At 36.7% G+C, this 15,518-nt stretch overlaps 1 protein-coding gene across 1 annotated transcript in view; it reads left to right on the forward strand.

The window, feature by feature from the left end:
• Nucleotides 1–15,518, forward strand: part of NCAM2 (neural cell adhesion molecule 2) — a 427,198-nt gene that overhangs the window by 274,327 nt on the left and 137,353 nt on the right. The window contains exons 6-8 of the mRNA XM_036352515.1: nt 1,656–1,773; nt 4,841–5,001; nt 9,058–9,203. Of these exons, the coding sequence (XP_036208408.1) occupies nt 1,656–1,773; nt 4,841–5,001; nt 9,058–9,203 (425 nt within the window). The remainder of the gene's footprint in view (nt 1–1,655; nt 1,774–4,840; nt 5,002–9,057; nt 9,204–15,518) is intronic.

Below are 15,518 nucleotides of genomic sequence, written 5' to 3' on the forward strand. Positions count from 1 at the left end.
CATTTATTAAAATGTTATTTTTTTCATAATTACAAGAGAAGGCAAATGGGATACAGAATGTTAAATTTCAATGTATTTAAAATGCAGAGTTAATATGTGAAAAAAGTCAATCCTATTATAACACTAGTAATTATTGTGTTACTTTAGAGACAGCATGTCAGATTATGCCCCCTTGTACCTGAATTTTTAAGGGGAGAAACTTGATTTATTGTGATTAATTACTATGATACATATCAGCTTCTCTTCCCACTATCAATGGCGGTAATGCAGCATTAATGCTGACCTGAATGCCATGTTGGAATATTTAATTAAAATCACACTGGTAAATGCCAGTCTGGTCATACTGTTTGTTATATGTTAAAAACAGATTTATTAATATAACTAATTTGGGTAATATCATCTTGTCCTATTAAATAGGAAATCATAAAAGTGTGCTTTAAATCAAAATTTATGCTGTCCTTTGAAATTTAGCTTCTCTTATGGATGTTATTGATTTGTTTATTGCAAACAGTGCATTTCAGTAACAGTTTCAACAAGTATGAAATGTGCAGCACACACAGTTTTTGTAATGTAATTAGTTAGAAATTGGGGAAGCTTAATTTTAAATTGAATTGTTCATGAAAATCTATTTCATACTCTCTATGGCTTGAGCAGTTTCTCTTTATAAAATGGTCTATAGTTGTTTAAAGAAATTAAATGCAGTTAATCAGAAAGAACATTATGGTTTGACACCTAATTTGAAAGCCCTGTCTTGAAGCAGTGAATGATTGCTCATAGAATTACATATACTGATGAGAACCCAAATAGGAAATCCATTCATGCTCCGAGTAGATCTCAGCACTGCTGTAAGTCAGAGTAGTAGAGCCTGTCTTTTTGTGAACAGTATTTTATAAAAGTATATATATACCAAAATGTCTATTTTATTGTTTAGTTTAGTTTGATAGATTCAAAATAGTATAATGGCATAGAGTAAATTATCTAATTATTCTACATCAGAAAGTAGATCTGTGATCTTAAAGTCATTTGAGATCAAGTCAAACTGTTGATGTAAGTACAGATGTTGACTATCAAGTTTTAAATCTTAGGCTGGCCTGTGTGGGTCAGCGATTGAGTGTCAACCCAGGAACCAAGAGGTCACTGGTTCGATTCCTGGTCAGGGTATATGCCTGAGTAGCGGCCTTCATCCCCAGTGGGAGCCATGTGGGAGGCAGCCAATTGATGATGTTCCTCTTTCATTGATATTTCTATATCTCTGCCACTTTCCCTTCCTCTCTCTCTAAAAATTGATAAAAACATTTAAAAATATTTTATAGCTTAGTATAAACAACAACAGCAAAAGTAGTGGTAAAAATGTCCCAATGGTCTTGCTGAAATGTTCTTTTTTTAAAAAATTTTTTTGTTTTATTGCTTAAAATATTACAAAGAGTAGTACATATGTCTCCTCCCCCCCCCCCCCCCCCGACCTTCCCCCGGCCTCCCCTATCTATCCCCCAGTGTCTTGTGTCCATTGGTTATGCTTATATGCAGGCATACAAGTCCTTTGGTTGATCTCTTACCCCTCTCCCCCAACCCTCCCGGGTCTTCCCACTGTGGTTTGACTGTTCGATGCTGAAATGTTCTTCATCTCTCTTTATCTATGTGCATCTGTGTTTCAGTGCCGCCAGCAATCACAATGCCTCAGAAATCCTTCAATGCCACAGCAGAGCGAGGAGAAGAGATGACATTATCCTGCAGGGCCTCTGGCTCTCCTGAGCCCACCATCTCTTGGTACAGGTAAGCTGTGTACCCACAATTCCCTCTGGTCTGTGTCCCTAATCAGGCTCATGAAAAAATAGTTGCGACCTTTTCATTATGTCTGGAAGGAAAGCGTTGTTTTTGAATTTTGTTTAAAAGGCTATTATGCTTTTGTTTTCATTCACATTGGTCAGATTCAACGGTTAGAGATCAGCAGAGTGACTTAATCCAAGTCAGAGGTGCACCCATAGTGCCGATCATTCTGTCGCTAAGGCATGTTTCTGTTTTCATTCATTCAGTTTTTACACTGCACACTTCATGGTTTTGCATTTCATTTTTTACACTTTATTTTTTAAATTTTATTTTTCAATTACAGTTGACATTATTTTATATTAGTTTCAGGTGTATACAGTTTAGTGGTTAGACAGTTATATAATTTACAATGCAATCCCCCCAATAATTCAAGTACCCACTTGGCACCACATAACTTATTATAATATGATTGATATTGTCTATGCTGAGTTTAACATTCCCATGATTACTTCTCAGTCCCTTCACCTTTTCATCCATTCCCACAACCCCCCTCCCTTTGGGCAACCATCAGTTTGTCCTCTGCCTGTATTAGTATGATGTTGTTTATTTGTTTGTTTCTTTGATTTCCACTAAATTTTTCAAGATCCATTCACTTCAAAGCTCAAATCATGACTTTTTCCCCTTGAAAACTCCCAGAGTATGTCAGCCACCTTCTTTTCTCTTCTCCCTTACTATAGTAGATATCTTCTCATTCTCCCTAAAAACAAAACCCAAAAAGTTATTAACTTAGTAATGGGATCTATAGTACCCTCTATTACTGTCAGTCATATGAATTTTTCATGATAAGTGCCCATGTCTCATTCATTTGCTACATTTCAAACATACTATATAATAAAAGGATAATATACAAATTGACCCTAACAGCAGAATGACCAGAATGACTGCTGGATCAGTCACTATGAAGCTCACTGATCACCTCTTGGTCCCTTCCCCTTGCCACCAGGCACCGATCACCTGATGGCAAACAGGGAACCAAGGGTTGGGGTGGGGGGGCGGGGCCGGCTGCGGGCAGCTGGGGAAGATTGCCCTGATCGCAGGCCAGGCCTAGGGACTGTACCCGTGCATGAGTTTCATGTGCCTGGCCTCTATATTAGTACAAAATTTCACATGAGGTAGGGAAATAACTCTCCTTATCAGAAAGAACACTGGAAGTTAGTTAATCTGCTCCTTATATTACTGTTTGAATTGAGGGATATTGAAATTGTACTAAAAATTTTAGTTGCGATCTGTGAATGAGGGCAGAGAGGGAAAATACACATCTATGGGCTACTTGTGAGAATTCACACAGGTAAATAATATAGGCAAAATGTTGTATAAAACACACGTTATTGAAACTTCTAGTGTGTTATTATTTTATTAGTAGTCATAGTATTAAACAAATCAATATTTTTCACTGAATAGATTGAGAAATAGATTGTATCACCAACTGCACTGAAAGATCTCTTTATACATGAAATTCTAGAGAAAAATGCTGAAATGTCATTTTTTATAATTGTAAATATAGGGTTAGTAAAAATATTTTTAAGTTAAAAGTACAGAGTGCTATATATACGTTTGCTATATATATTAGTAGTTTATAAACTCTACTTTTGCACTCTACCCTTATGATATTTTTGCACATTTCATGATATTTTTAGAGATATCAATAGAAACTGAACAAGCAGATGTTATTAAGTTATAGAAGGATAAGGATTATATGAAGATATGTGCCAGTGCTTTCTAGAAAGCAAAGCCAAAGTTCACTTGAAAGGTCATTTAGTTTATCAGATAAATGTTCTGTTTCTACAGAGGAAATACTTTATAATCCTTTTAGAGGTTTTTCTTTTTAAATTTATATTTGTACGGGAAAGTGAGTCTTTCCATCCCTAAGAACAGATCCTAAGCTTTTTATATCAGTGGACATTAAAGTCTATTCAATCATCTAAAGCACCATTATAAGAAACATATAGAAGGAGAGATGGAAAAAAGAATTGGAGGGAGAGGAGATGACAATAAGCAGAATGAAAAAAATATGCAATATAAGAAGGTATCACACATATTAAGGGGAATTGTTTCAGATTTAAAGATATTTAAAATATTTTTTGCTATAGTTGTTATAAAACAGTGTGTAAGACATTGTCTTAGTGTACCACAAAGGCTAGCATTGGGGAAGAATGAATACGGCTTCAGTCCAGAAAGAACATGGAAAGTGTTAAATATTCAAATCTAAGAAGGAAATTATTTTTTAAATGATTTCTCCTCACTAGGGAATTAGATCATTATATTCAGCATAATTTCTCTAACTGCATTTTCACATAATTACTCTTATTGGCAGTACATGTTTTCAGAATAAATCGGTTGCATATTTAAATTGCATTTACTTTGAAACTTAAGGTAGGTTTCCATAGAAATTCTATTAAATGTGTCTCAGGAACCTAGTAAATAAAGTTTTCACAAATACGTGTTGACTCACCAACATTAAAAAGGTACATAGAGTTAAAATCATCAAATAAACTTTTTTGGTTTAACAATCAAAGTACAGATTGAACCAATGTGCTCTTTTGCCTAAGATTGGCATCAATATTTCAACATAACTCAAATGTTATTCTTGTCTATAAAGTCAAAACTATTTTAAAGTATAACTTTAATACATTAAGTTTTTCTGGGCTACTAGAAGTATACTTTTGATTGGATTATAGCCTTGTCTATCAAGAGCTATGAAATTATTACCAACTACACATCAAAAAGTTGAGTATGATGCCTGGCTGGCAATCAATAGGTTGATTGTCAACCTATGAACCAGGAGTCATGGTTCAATTCCCTGTCAGGGCACATGCCTGGGTTGCAGGCTTGATCCACAGTGTGGGGCATGTAGGAGGCAGCAGATCAATGATTCTCTCTCATCATTGATGTTTCTATATCTCCCTCTCCATTCCTCTCTGAAATCAATAAAACTATATTTTTTAAAAAGTTGAATATGATTGTCTCCTGAGTTGTGAAGCCTGATTTACGAAGATCAACCTCTTTTCTTTAGGAATGGCAAGTTCATTGAAGAAAGTGAAAAGTACATATTGAAAGGAAGCAATACAGAGCTCACTGTCAGAAACATAATCAATAGTGATGGAGGCCATTATGTCTGCAGGGCCACAAATAAGGCAGGAGAAGATGAAAAACAGGCATTCCTACAAGTCTTTGGTAAGTATTATAGCATAGTGGTTAAAACTGTTATGTCTACAGGGAGGTCTGGGTCAATTTTACTCTGTCACTTGTATGAACTGTTTAACTTTCCAAAATGAAATCTCCATTTTTCATCTCTAAAATATATTTTAAAATTGCAGCTACCAGATAGAATTGTTTTAAGAATTACATGAAATTATACATGTAAATTTTTGTGAAATATTGGCTGACTCATACAGAGGTTTGAAGAAAATTCATTTAATTACACTACTGGGATCTCATATATAGATACTAGAGGCCTGGTGCATGAAATTTGTGCACTGGGGGTATTTCTCCCACCCAGCCTGCCCCCTCTCCAACATGGGACCCCTCAGACATCCCTCTCATAATCCAGGACTGCTGGCTCCTAACCACTCACCTGCCTGCCTGCCTAATAGCCCCTAACCTCTTCTGCCTGCAAGCCTGATCACCCCCTAACCACTCCCCTAACCACTGCTGACCTGATTGATGCCTAATGCTCCCTGCTGGCCCAATGGCCCCCAATTGCCCTCCCCTGCCAGCTCGATCGCCCCCAACTGCCCTTCCCTGCTGGCCCGGTCAACCCCAACTGCCCTCCCCTGCCAGCCTGGTCACCCCCAATGGCCCTCCCCTGCTGGCCTGGTTGCCTCCAACTGCCCTCCCCTGCTGGCCCAATAGCCCACAACTGCCCTCCCCTGCTGGCCCAATAGCCCCCAACTGCCCTCTTCTGCTGACCTGATCACCCACAACTACCCTCCCGTGCTGGCCATCTTGTGACAGCGTGGAGGTGACCATCTTGTGGCAGCCATCTTGTGACAATGTGGGGCTGGCCATCTTGTGATGACATGAGGGTGTCCATCTTGTGGAGAAATGGGGTGGCCATCTTGTGAGGATGTTAGGACACGAGGACGCAAGGGCCACCTAGGCTTTTATTAGTATAGATATTCATTGCTCTTTATAAATCTTTAAATGAAATATGTTGGGATCAGCTGTACTTTCATTATATTTCAAAAGAGGACACCTATGAGGCTATAATTAGGCCACATTGTCATGCAACTGTAATTAAATATTCCCATTTCATTAAAAAGAAATATAATATAAATATCTTCCTTTTTTTTTTTTTTTTTTTTTTGCTGGGAAAATTGGCTGTTTTATTTATTTATTTATTTATTTTTAATTGCTTAAAGTATTACAAAGGGTATTTACATATGTGTCCATTTTATCCCCCCGCCCTAGACAGTCCCCTAGCCTCCCCTACCCCCCAATGTCTTATGTCCACTGGTTATGCTTCTATGCATGCATACAAGTCCTTTAGTTGATCTCTTACCCCCCTACCTCCTGCCCCGCAACCCTCTCCAGCCTTCCTGCTGCAGTTTGACAATCTGTTTGAGGCAGCTCTGCCTCTGTATCTATTATTGTTCAAAAGTTTATAATGGTCTCTATTATCCATGAATGAGTGAGATCATGTGGTAATATAAATATCTTCCATAATTACTAAAAGCTATATTACCTTATTTGGCAATCTAATAGAGAGTTAAGAACTAGTATGCTTTTTTAAAATTATTTGTTTGGCTTTCATTATGTTTTCAAGAAGAAAAACAATTTTGCTGGTGAATATTTAGGGGGCCTTGACTTACGAGTGTCCCGACTAACGAGTTTTTCGAGATACAGCCGTCTCTCGGCCAATTTTTTGCTTTGAGTTGCGAGCTAAAATTCGGGTTACGAGCCAGCTTCAGAGACCCCACCGCTAGTTGGCGCAGCGAATGTCACAGTGAAGGCCACAACATCAGTCCAGCATCACGTGTCTCACCCGTTCACTTTAAGATTTGACATACGAGTAATTTGAGTTACGAGCTCCGTCACGGAATGAATTAAACTCATAAGTCAAGGCCCCACTGTATATGAGTGTTCTCTTTAAAAAGCATAACACTAAAACTCATATGCAGTACTAACATTTAGTATATTTTCTCCATTTTTAAAAACACTGTTGACAAAATGCTTTCACAGCTGAGACTGGAAAGGAAGGAGGGAGAACTCTGTAAGGGTAAGAAGGGCCAGTGTTTGCAGTAGGCAGATGCAGGGAACTATGGCTACAGAGCAAGAGCTGAATGGTATAACACGTGGACACACTCTCTGCCAACTGATCCTGTAATCACATAATAGAAATATTTTCTGAACCAAAGACATTTTCATAAATTTTCATTATATCATGGCTTAGTGAGACAGACAAAGACTAGACCAAAATACATTAAAATAATTAAATAAAATTTGGAATAACAAAATATTCAAAAAAGAACGTGAAAATGGGCAAACCAGGTGGTGTTGGGTATAGAGGGCTATTATTTTGGATAGCTTGGTGTTGGAAAGTTACTCAGAAGGTAATGATAAAATGCATCTCCACAAAAATATTTAGCGATGAGATATCAGCAAAGCCAAGTCAGGCAAAAATTGTTCACGTAGAGGAAAGAGTAAACAAACTTAAATTTATTAGAAATTATAGAAAGCCCATAATTTGTTTCAGCAGTATTATTCATTTTAAAAAATTGTTCCCTTTAAAACCTAAAACATTAAATAAGTCTGACTCAGCATAAAAAAATAATTACTTAGAAATGATGGTGTCTGAGTTCATTCCAGAGGGTAATGTTCTCAAGCTACCTCAAGGGGTTCATATCAAACACTGTTTATTTACTTGTAAGAATGGCAGTAAGAACAGATATTTAAAAAGTTTCTAATATTTTCATATTATCAAATAGAAAATAATACATGATATATGCCACATCACTGTTGTAATCACTTTTGTATGATAATACTGAAAAATATTGTATTGTGTTTGACACAATGTAATGTATATATAGTGGAAATGTAACTAAAAGTATTAATTCAATGGAATAAACACTTAATTGTTAAAAATTATGTATGCTATATTTCTGATATCAGGAATCTAATTTTCTAAGATTAAGAACTACTTATTAATATACCATGATTAATTGCACTTAAATGTTTTAAAAATACCTGTTACTTATCCTGAAATAAAAGTGCTAGGTTATATCCCATTATGTTTTAACAAGTAAAAATTTAATAAATGCAGATAATTCAGAGTTTACAAATGTGAAGCTCTGTGGTATTGTATAAGTTTGTGGATGGACATAATTTTAATACTAAGATAATTTAAACTGACATAACGTTTTATTTTCTTTTTAAAGAAGTCATAATTATAAAGAAATAGTTACAGTGCCAAGTAATATTGTTAAGGTAAATTGAGGTAAAAAAAAATCAACTAGGATAATATAAATAAATAGTATTTTTGTATCTTTATTAATAAATATTTTAGATATTATGCTAATTATACCTGACTACATATTCAGGATACAGTCATCATTGTTTTCTCCTTGGTGATATTGTTTTAAAAGCTTAGGAGATAATGACTCACTAAGTGGATGCCATGCCACCCCCCCACACACAGACACAGACACACTCACACTTAAACACACATGTGGCTTTAAAAGGGAAAATTTTAATTTGTGGTTTAAGAGAAAAATACATAATAAAGTGACTCTTAAGATGACAATATGTTGGAAGGAATTATAATGCGTATGGTGGTATCTAACCCACTTCAAATCCTATACATAAAAGTTTAATATGCAAATTGACCGAACAGCAGAACGACCAGCACAGCAGCCCTCCTCCACAGCAGCACTAAGGATGTCTTGGGAGTGGGCCTAAGTCATCAGGCGGATATCCCCTGAGGGCTCCTGGACTGACAAAGGGCGCAGGCTGGGCTGAGGGACCCCCCACCCATGAGTACATGAATGTCATACACCGGGCCTCTAGTTAGTTCACAGTGATCATCGATGTGAACTATTTTTGGAAATTGTTTCACCTGTTCCTTGCAACTCTGTCGGCCCCACTCTAAAGCAAAGCATGCTGCCATGCCTGCTGCAATACTACCAATTCCGTATCACACTACTGTGGACTCAAATGCCCATCATGGATTTTAGGTCTAAATAGGAATATTTTCCCCCAGTACAGATGGAGTAATGTGTGTATTCTTTACAGTACAGCCTCACATAATACAGCTAAAAAATGAAACTACGTATGAGAATGGCCAAGTCACACTCATCTGTGAAGCGGAAGGGGAGCCTATTCCAGAGATCACATGGAAAAGAGCCGCGGATGGGATCACATTCTCCGAAGGCGATAAGGTAACAGAAACTCAACGCATGGTGGTTTTCAATATCCTTGTATTGTTGGTGTTTTGCACATTATTATATCTCACATTGGACTCCCATGGACCAAGTAACTTGTAAGAAATGCAATAAGCGTTTATTTTTTAAAAAGGTAAGTCTACCCAATCAGCCTAAAACTAAATTCAGAGGAGGAAAAAGACATAGTTTAATATTTAAAGGTATTTTTTATTAAGCCACACAATCTGAGGTTGTTGGAATTCTTCAATTTGCCAAATTGGCTTTTGGTATATACTGAATGTATAAAATATCTTATGGCAATTTTATCCCATTCACCCTGTGCTGTGAAAATGAAAGTAATTCATATTAATAAGAGTATGTTTGTCATTTCACTCTTTACTCTTTGAACTGTCTTTGTGCAGTACAAAAGTAGGTTTCTGCTTTCATATAATATTGAATCTAGTAAGATAAATGAGTATAAATGTAAATTGTGAACTTTCACCAGAATGCATACAAATTATGTAAAAATCAATTAAACATCATCATATATTTCACTAAAATCCATGGAATTTCATAATTGTCATTTTAAACAAGTCCTATAAGTGTCCAAGTTTAAACAGAAGCAAAACAGAAAGAAAAAGGTAGTAAATTAATGATATGATGGGTTGGCATTTTCACACGAGTAGAAAATGTAACAGTAAGCTGATAGATGGGTTTTATTTTCTCAGTGTTAAAGGTAAATGTCTTTTAAATGACTTTCATTAATTTAAATCTAATTCTGCAATAGTCAGGGATATCTATAATATATGTAGCTTTGACTTTCCAACATTAATAGCAGAAAAATTTGAAATCAGTTTATTCAAAATACGCTTTGTATTCCTTCAAGTCATCATATCTTTAAACAACATGCTAACTCCATAGATTGACAACTTAGGCTACTCCCTATCCATTTATAGTTTATCTTTGAAAGAATGTGTTCCCACATATATTACTGTTCTTTTTCCCACTTTCTCCTCGTGATGGCATATTTAAGGGAGTATATCTCTTTGGAAATGTACAAATATTTTCTATATGCAAATTGAAAATAAAAATTTTCCCATGTAAACAATATAGTTTGCTTTAATATTTTTCTTAACAGAAAATAATATATATTTCTATGGCACAGTTGACAAGTTTGAAAGGCGTTATAGTTCCATAAAATGTTTAACATAGTCAAAAAGCAATTAGACATAGAAAACTGTAGGCAATGCTTTCATGTCAATTTAGTACATTTCTGTCGACGAGATTACTCAAGTATGATTTTCATGTCTATAAGCCCTTATTAATTATTTCTAACTCAAAGTTTCATTACTTACCTGTCTACCGTAAAATTCCTAAAAGTTCTCTTCTCTAAGATGGCTTTTACTCCTTATTTAAAAGATGCTTCTTTATTATATACCAAGAACGAGAGATACATTGTATTCCGTTATTTTATCAGTATAAGTTAGTCAAGTAGCTGTGAGCCTGATATTTTATTCTACACTCTACACCTCAGGCTTCTCAAAACTTTACAGAAATTACTTCTATAGTAATTGTGAAAAATAATCAACTAGTTTTTATTTGCGAAGGATTATATCTATTAAAGTAGACATCCTTTTTATTTTTTATTTAGTTTATTTGTTATAAAACAATTATAAAAACCTAAATATGGTTTTTTATTTTTCTAAATAACAACTTTTATCCAGTGGATGAAAAAGTTAAGACTGCTGTATTTATTTTCTATCATGATATTTCTCCAAAATTATTTTAAGATCCCCATTTTATTTTCTGGATTGGTAGCCTTTTTTCTCTTAACATTACCAATTTCTTCAACAGTCAAAATTCAAAAATTGAATAGTTAAGCTGACCTTTAAAGAAAGACAAACCTAGTTTTGATTCTCAATTCTGCCATTTATAATGTTTAAGCTTTGGCAATGTTATCCGAACTCTTTTATTATTTATTTTTTCAGTTTCTAAGTCATTTACTAACATGACAATAAATTTGGCTTCAGTAACTCTAGTACACACACACCACAACAGGAACCCCAGCCACTGATCTGCTTCGCAACACAAGGCCATGAACTCTTTTTAAGATGAGTTCTTCATCTTTAAAATTGGGATAATAATACTTATTTTCCTTGTGTAAGAAAGGTGAAGTGTGCCTTGTAAAATGCATATCGATGTCTTTACCATATTGTAAATATTCAATCAACTTTATTTTTTCCTTGTCGTATTACATAATTTTTAAAGTATAGTTTATCCTGTGTGGGCCTTTTTTTTTGGGGGGGGGGGAGATTCTGAGTCTACTCTAGTTGTTAATAGACTCCATAAAGTCTGATACCTAAAGTCTGACTATATTTTGACTATCATAGATTATGTTGAGATCATATGTCTTTTGTCTTAAAAAGTTACATGAGATAGTATTTGCCATAAGAATCACCTGAAGAGTCTGTTAGGATTCTGGGATCCCACAGCCGGAAGTTAATGTCATAAGTCTAGCACTGGAACTAGGGGTGCATATTTTATGAATTCATCAGCTGGCATTAAATGGATGGTCTTCAGGCCATACTCCAGAAAACAATTATCTTACTTGAAGTCAAATGAAATTTAACAACTACTCCTTTCAACAGGAAAATGCTCTTTTAAGATTGCTGGGCACCTGATGGGGCCTGAGAAATACAGGGCAAAAGAAAATGAAACTTCTGATGATGCATATAGGGCTAAAGTTTTGATAAAAATTGTTAAATGTGTTGGTCATGGTCAGTGAAATATCACCAATATAATATGGTTCAAACTAATGATTGCATCCCAAAAGATGACTGTGTTTAGCCAATATGTTCATCATTGAATTTGAAGCAGAGGGTCTCAATTAATAGTATCCCTTTTCCTTGACTAAATTCTCAATCACCAGGTAAGAAAAAGAAATACACGAGGATAAAATATCATGCGGCATGTCCTTATACTGAATGACAGAATTCGTTAGACTTAGCATAGTAGATAACTCTTGTCCTAATCACTGCTGAGGTAAGCATCTGGGCTGAAAACTGCAGGGAACCTGTGGTTTCTACTGGAAGGTCTTTTATGAAAATAAAAAAGGGAGTGGCTAAAAAAAGTGCATCTGATATGAAGTCCTCACAGTTACCAATGAGACATCCCCCTCATTCCCTCAGGGAGCAGTAGGCAAGGCAGTTGGAAAGTCCAGGAGTGGAATGTTAGCAGAGCTCCCCTTCCATTACATATATATTAGGAGCTCATGACAAATGTTCACTGCCCAACAAACATGATGCTTATCACTTATTTTTCTATTGATTTCAGAGATGAACGGAGAGGGAGAGAGCAATAGAAACATCAATGACGAGAGAGAATCACTGATCGGCTGCCTCCTGCACAGCCCCCCATGGGGCTTGAGCCCACACCCCAGGCATGTACCCTGACCAGGAATCGAACGGTGACTTCCTGGTTCATAGGTTAATGCTCAACCACTGAGCCACGCCAGTCAGGCAAAGCTTATAACATTTTAATGAGCTCTGTATATGCATTGTCTGAACTTATCTTCTGGAATGCTTGCCTCATAATAAATGACCCCAAAACATACTGGCATAAAACAACCTTTTATTTCCCTTGTGATTTTGTGGATCAGGAATTCGGGGAGGCTCAACTGAGTGGCTACCACCAGGAGTCTCAGATGTGCTCACATGTAGATGTTTTCAGTAGCTGAGGTTTGAAGTAGGATTGAACTATGGGTATTAACATACCAGAAAATATCCTTGTGTAATATGTCTCTCAGAAACAACAAAATTATGGTGCTTAAACACAGAGCTCTTTTAAACTCATAAATATTTTATCTCTAATCTACTTACCTACATTTAAAACAATATATGTAATTTTTAAAACTTGAGAAAAAGTTTTTTAAAAACATGTACTGTGTAAGAAAAATAGAATATCTACTTGCTTTAGAAATATTTCCTGAATATCCTTTGTTATTTCAGGATACTATTTTGTTCTTTGTCCTATTTTTAAAGAAATCACACAGTTTTTACTCACTAACTTTTAATGATCCATTTATTGAAAATTTATAAGCAATGTATTGTAGTGATAACAGTATAATTGATGATTTTTCATTAAAATATTGATTTACTAGGGATATCTAAAAGTTAATTAAATTGAATTTTAGCACATTATAGTGGAGTCATCTTTTTTTCTTTTCTTTTTTATAATTTTTATTTCTTAAAGTATTACAAGGAGTATTACATATGTCTCCTTTTTCCCCCCCCCTGGACATTCCCCCGGCCCCTAACCCCCCCCCCCCCCCCGGTGTCTTGCATCCATTGGTTAATCTTATATGCATGCATATAAGTCCTTCAGTTGATCTCTTAATCCGCACCCCCAAAACCCTCCTCAGGCTTCCCACTGTAGTTTGACAGTCTGTTCAATGTTGCTCTGCCTCTGCATCTACCCCTGTTCATCAGTCTATACTGGTCCCCATTATCTGTCCCAACCTCACTGGAGCAGTCCCAACCTCACTGGGGCCGTCTCAGCCTCACCAGGGCCGTTTCAACCTCACCGGGGCCGTCCCTACCTCACATTTGTTTATAAGAATTAAAGTCCCTAACTTTTTCATTTAATATATGATATATATTTAATTTCATTAATAATTAAATGTATGCAATAAACTTTAGATAACAACCAAAGCTATTGTTGTGGAATATGTAATAGCCATGAATTAAAAGTTATAAATTATTATTATTATTTGATTCTTTATTGTTTAAAGTATTACATACAGTGTTACATATGTCTCCTTTTCCCCCCATTGACCTCTCCCTGGCCACTCCCATCCCCCAACACATGCCCTCCCCGCAGTGTCTGTGTCCATTGGTTATGCTTATATGCATTTATGTATGCATACAAGTCCTTTGGTTGATCTCTTCCTCCCTCTTGCCCCCTCCTTCCCCCCTACCCCCTGAAGTTTGACGTCTGTTTGATGCTTCTCTATCTCTGGATCTATTTTTTTTATTCTTTCTGCTCCACAATATTCTTTTTTTTAATTGTTTAAAGTATTGCATATGTCTCCTTTTCCCCAATTGGCCCCCCACCTGCCACTTCCACCCCCCAGGACAAGCCCCCATCATCCCAGTGTCTCTGTCCACTGGTTATGCTAATATGCATGTATACAAGTCCTTTGGTTAATTGCCGGAAGCCGGTCCATCCTTGCTGCTTGACACAGTCGCTGCAGGAAAGAAACATCTGCACAGCATATGTTTCAAGGGACCTGGCGTATATAGCATACTGTTCTTAATATGTTTGCTCCCCTTAGCGCTGTGTGTTTTAACCAAGGTCACCTCTCTGAGAAAGGTTGTTTCCCCAGGTAGGAATTTTTCCCTGAAGTCAGGGAGGGGATGAAACTCCTTAACTAAGTGCCAGGTGGGTAGTTAATCACTACAAACAATCATGCTTAAGCTACATAATCTTTACTCCCTGGAATGGAGATAAGAAACGCCCTAACCATTGTAATAGAAATTGACAGGATTAAAATCAACTGGGATAAATACGGATGTAACAAGACAATAAACAGCAGAACTTCGCTGGAGACCCAGACCAGAACTTGGCTGGAGATCCTGGCTGGAGATCCTGGCTAGGCTGCTGATCAACTGAACGCTGTCTCCGTGTCCTTCCTTCTTCGCCGACTCCATCCACACCTTTGGGGACCCCTGGACCTGCTGGGGTTGGACCCCGGCATCTGGCGCCCGAACAGGGTTCCCTTAGGTAAGTCCCCCCGTACTTGGGACGGATAGGACTGCACCGTAGGGTGCTTCAGACCCCCCCATAGAGGATAAGTAGGGTAAGCGGGTAGTTAGTACAGAACTTAGATTGACAGGATGGGTCATACTGAGTCTAAAGAAAAAAGACTCTGTATTAATCTTTTAACGCATATGCTTGCTAGCAGAGGAGTTAAGGTTACTCCCAGTCAGACAGAAAGTTTTATAGAAGACGTATGTGAATGGCTTCCTGAGGATGGAACTGTTAATTTAGAAACTTGGACTAAAGTAGGAGAGCAATTAAAGAACTATTACAGCTACCATGGATCTGAGAAGGTCCCGGCAGTTACCTTTTCTCTCTGGAATTCAATTTGTGAAACCTTGGCACCAGAGGCAAAAACGGTTGAACTTTCTCAAAATTTAAATAGTCCCTCGGCTCCACCCAGAGAGGATACATCATCATTGTCTCCAGCTCAATCTAAAAGCAATTTAGCTATGCCTAGTGATCAGGAGGAGAATAAATATCATAAACATGACCATTGGTCCTTTCCAGTCAGTA

This window comes from Myotis myotis, unplaced genomic scaffold (genome assembly GCF_014108235.1).
Source record: "Myotis myotis isolate mMyoMyo1 unplaced genomic scaffold, mMyoMyo1.p scaffold_m19_p_2, whole genome shotgun sequence".
In the NCBI taxonomy this organism is placed as follows: Eukaryota; Metazoa; Chordata; class Mammalia; order Chiroptera; family Vespertilionidae; genus Myotis; species Myotis myotis.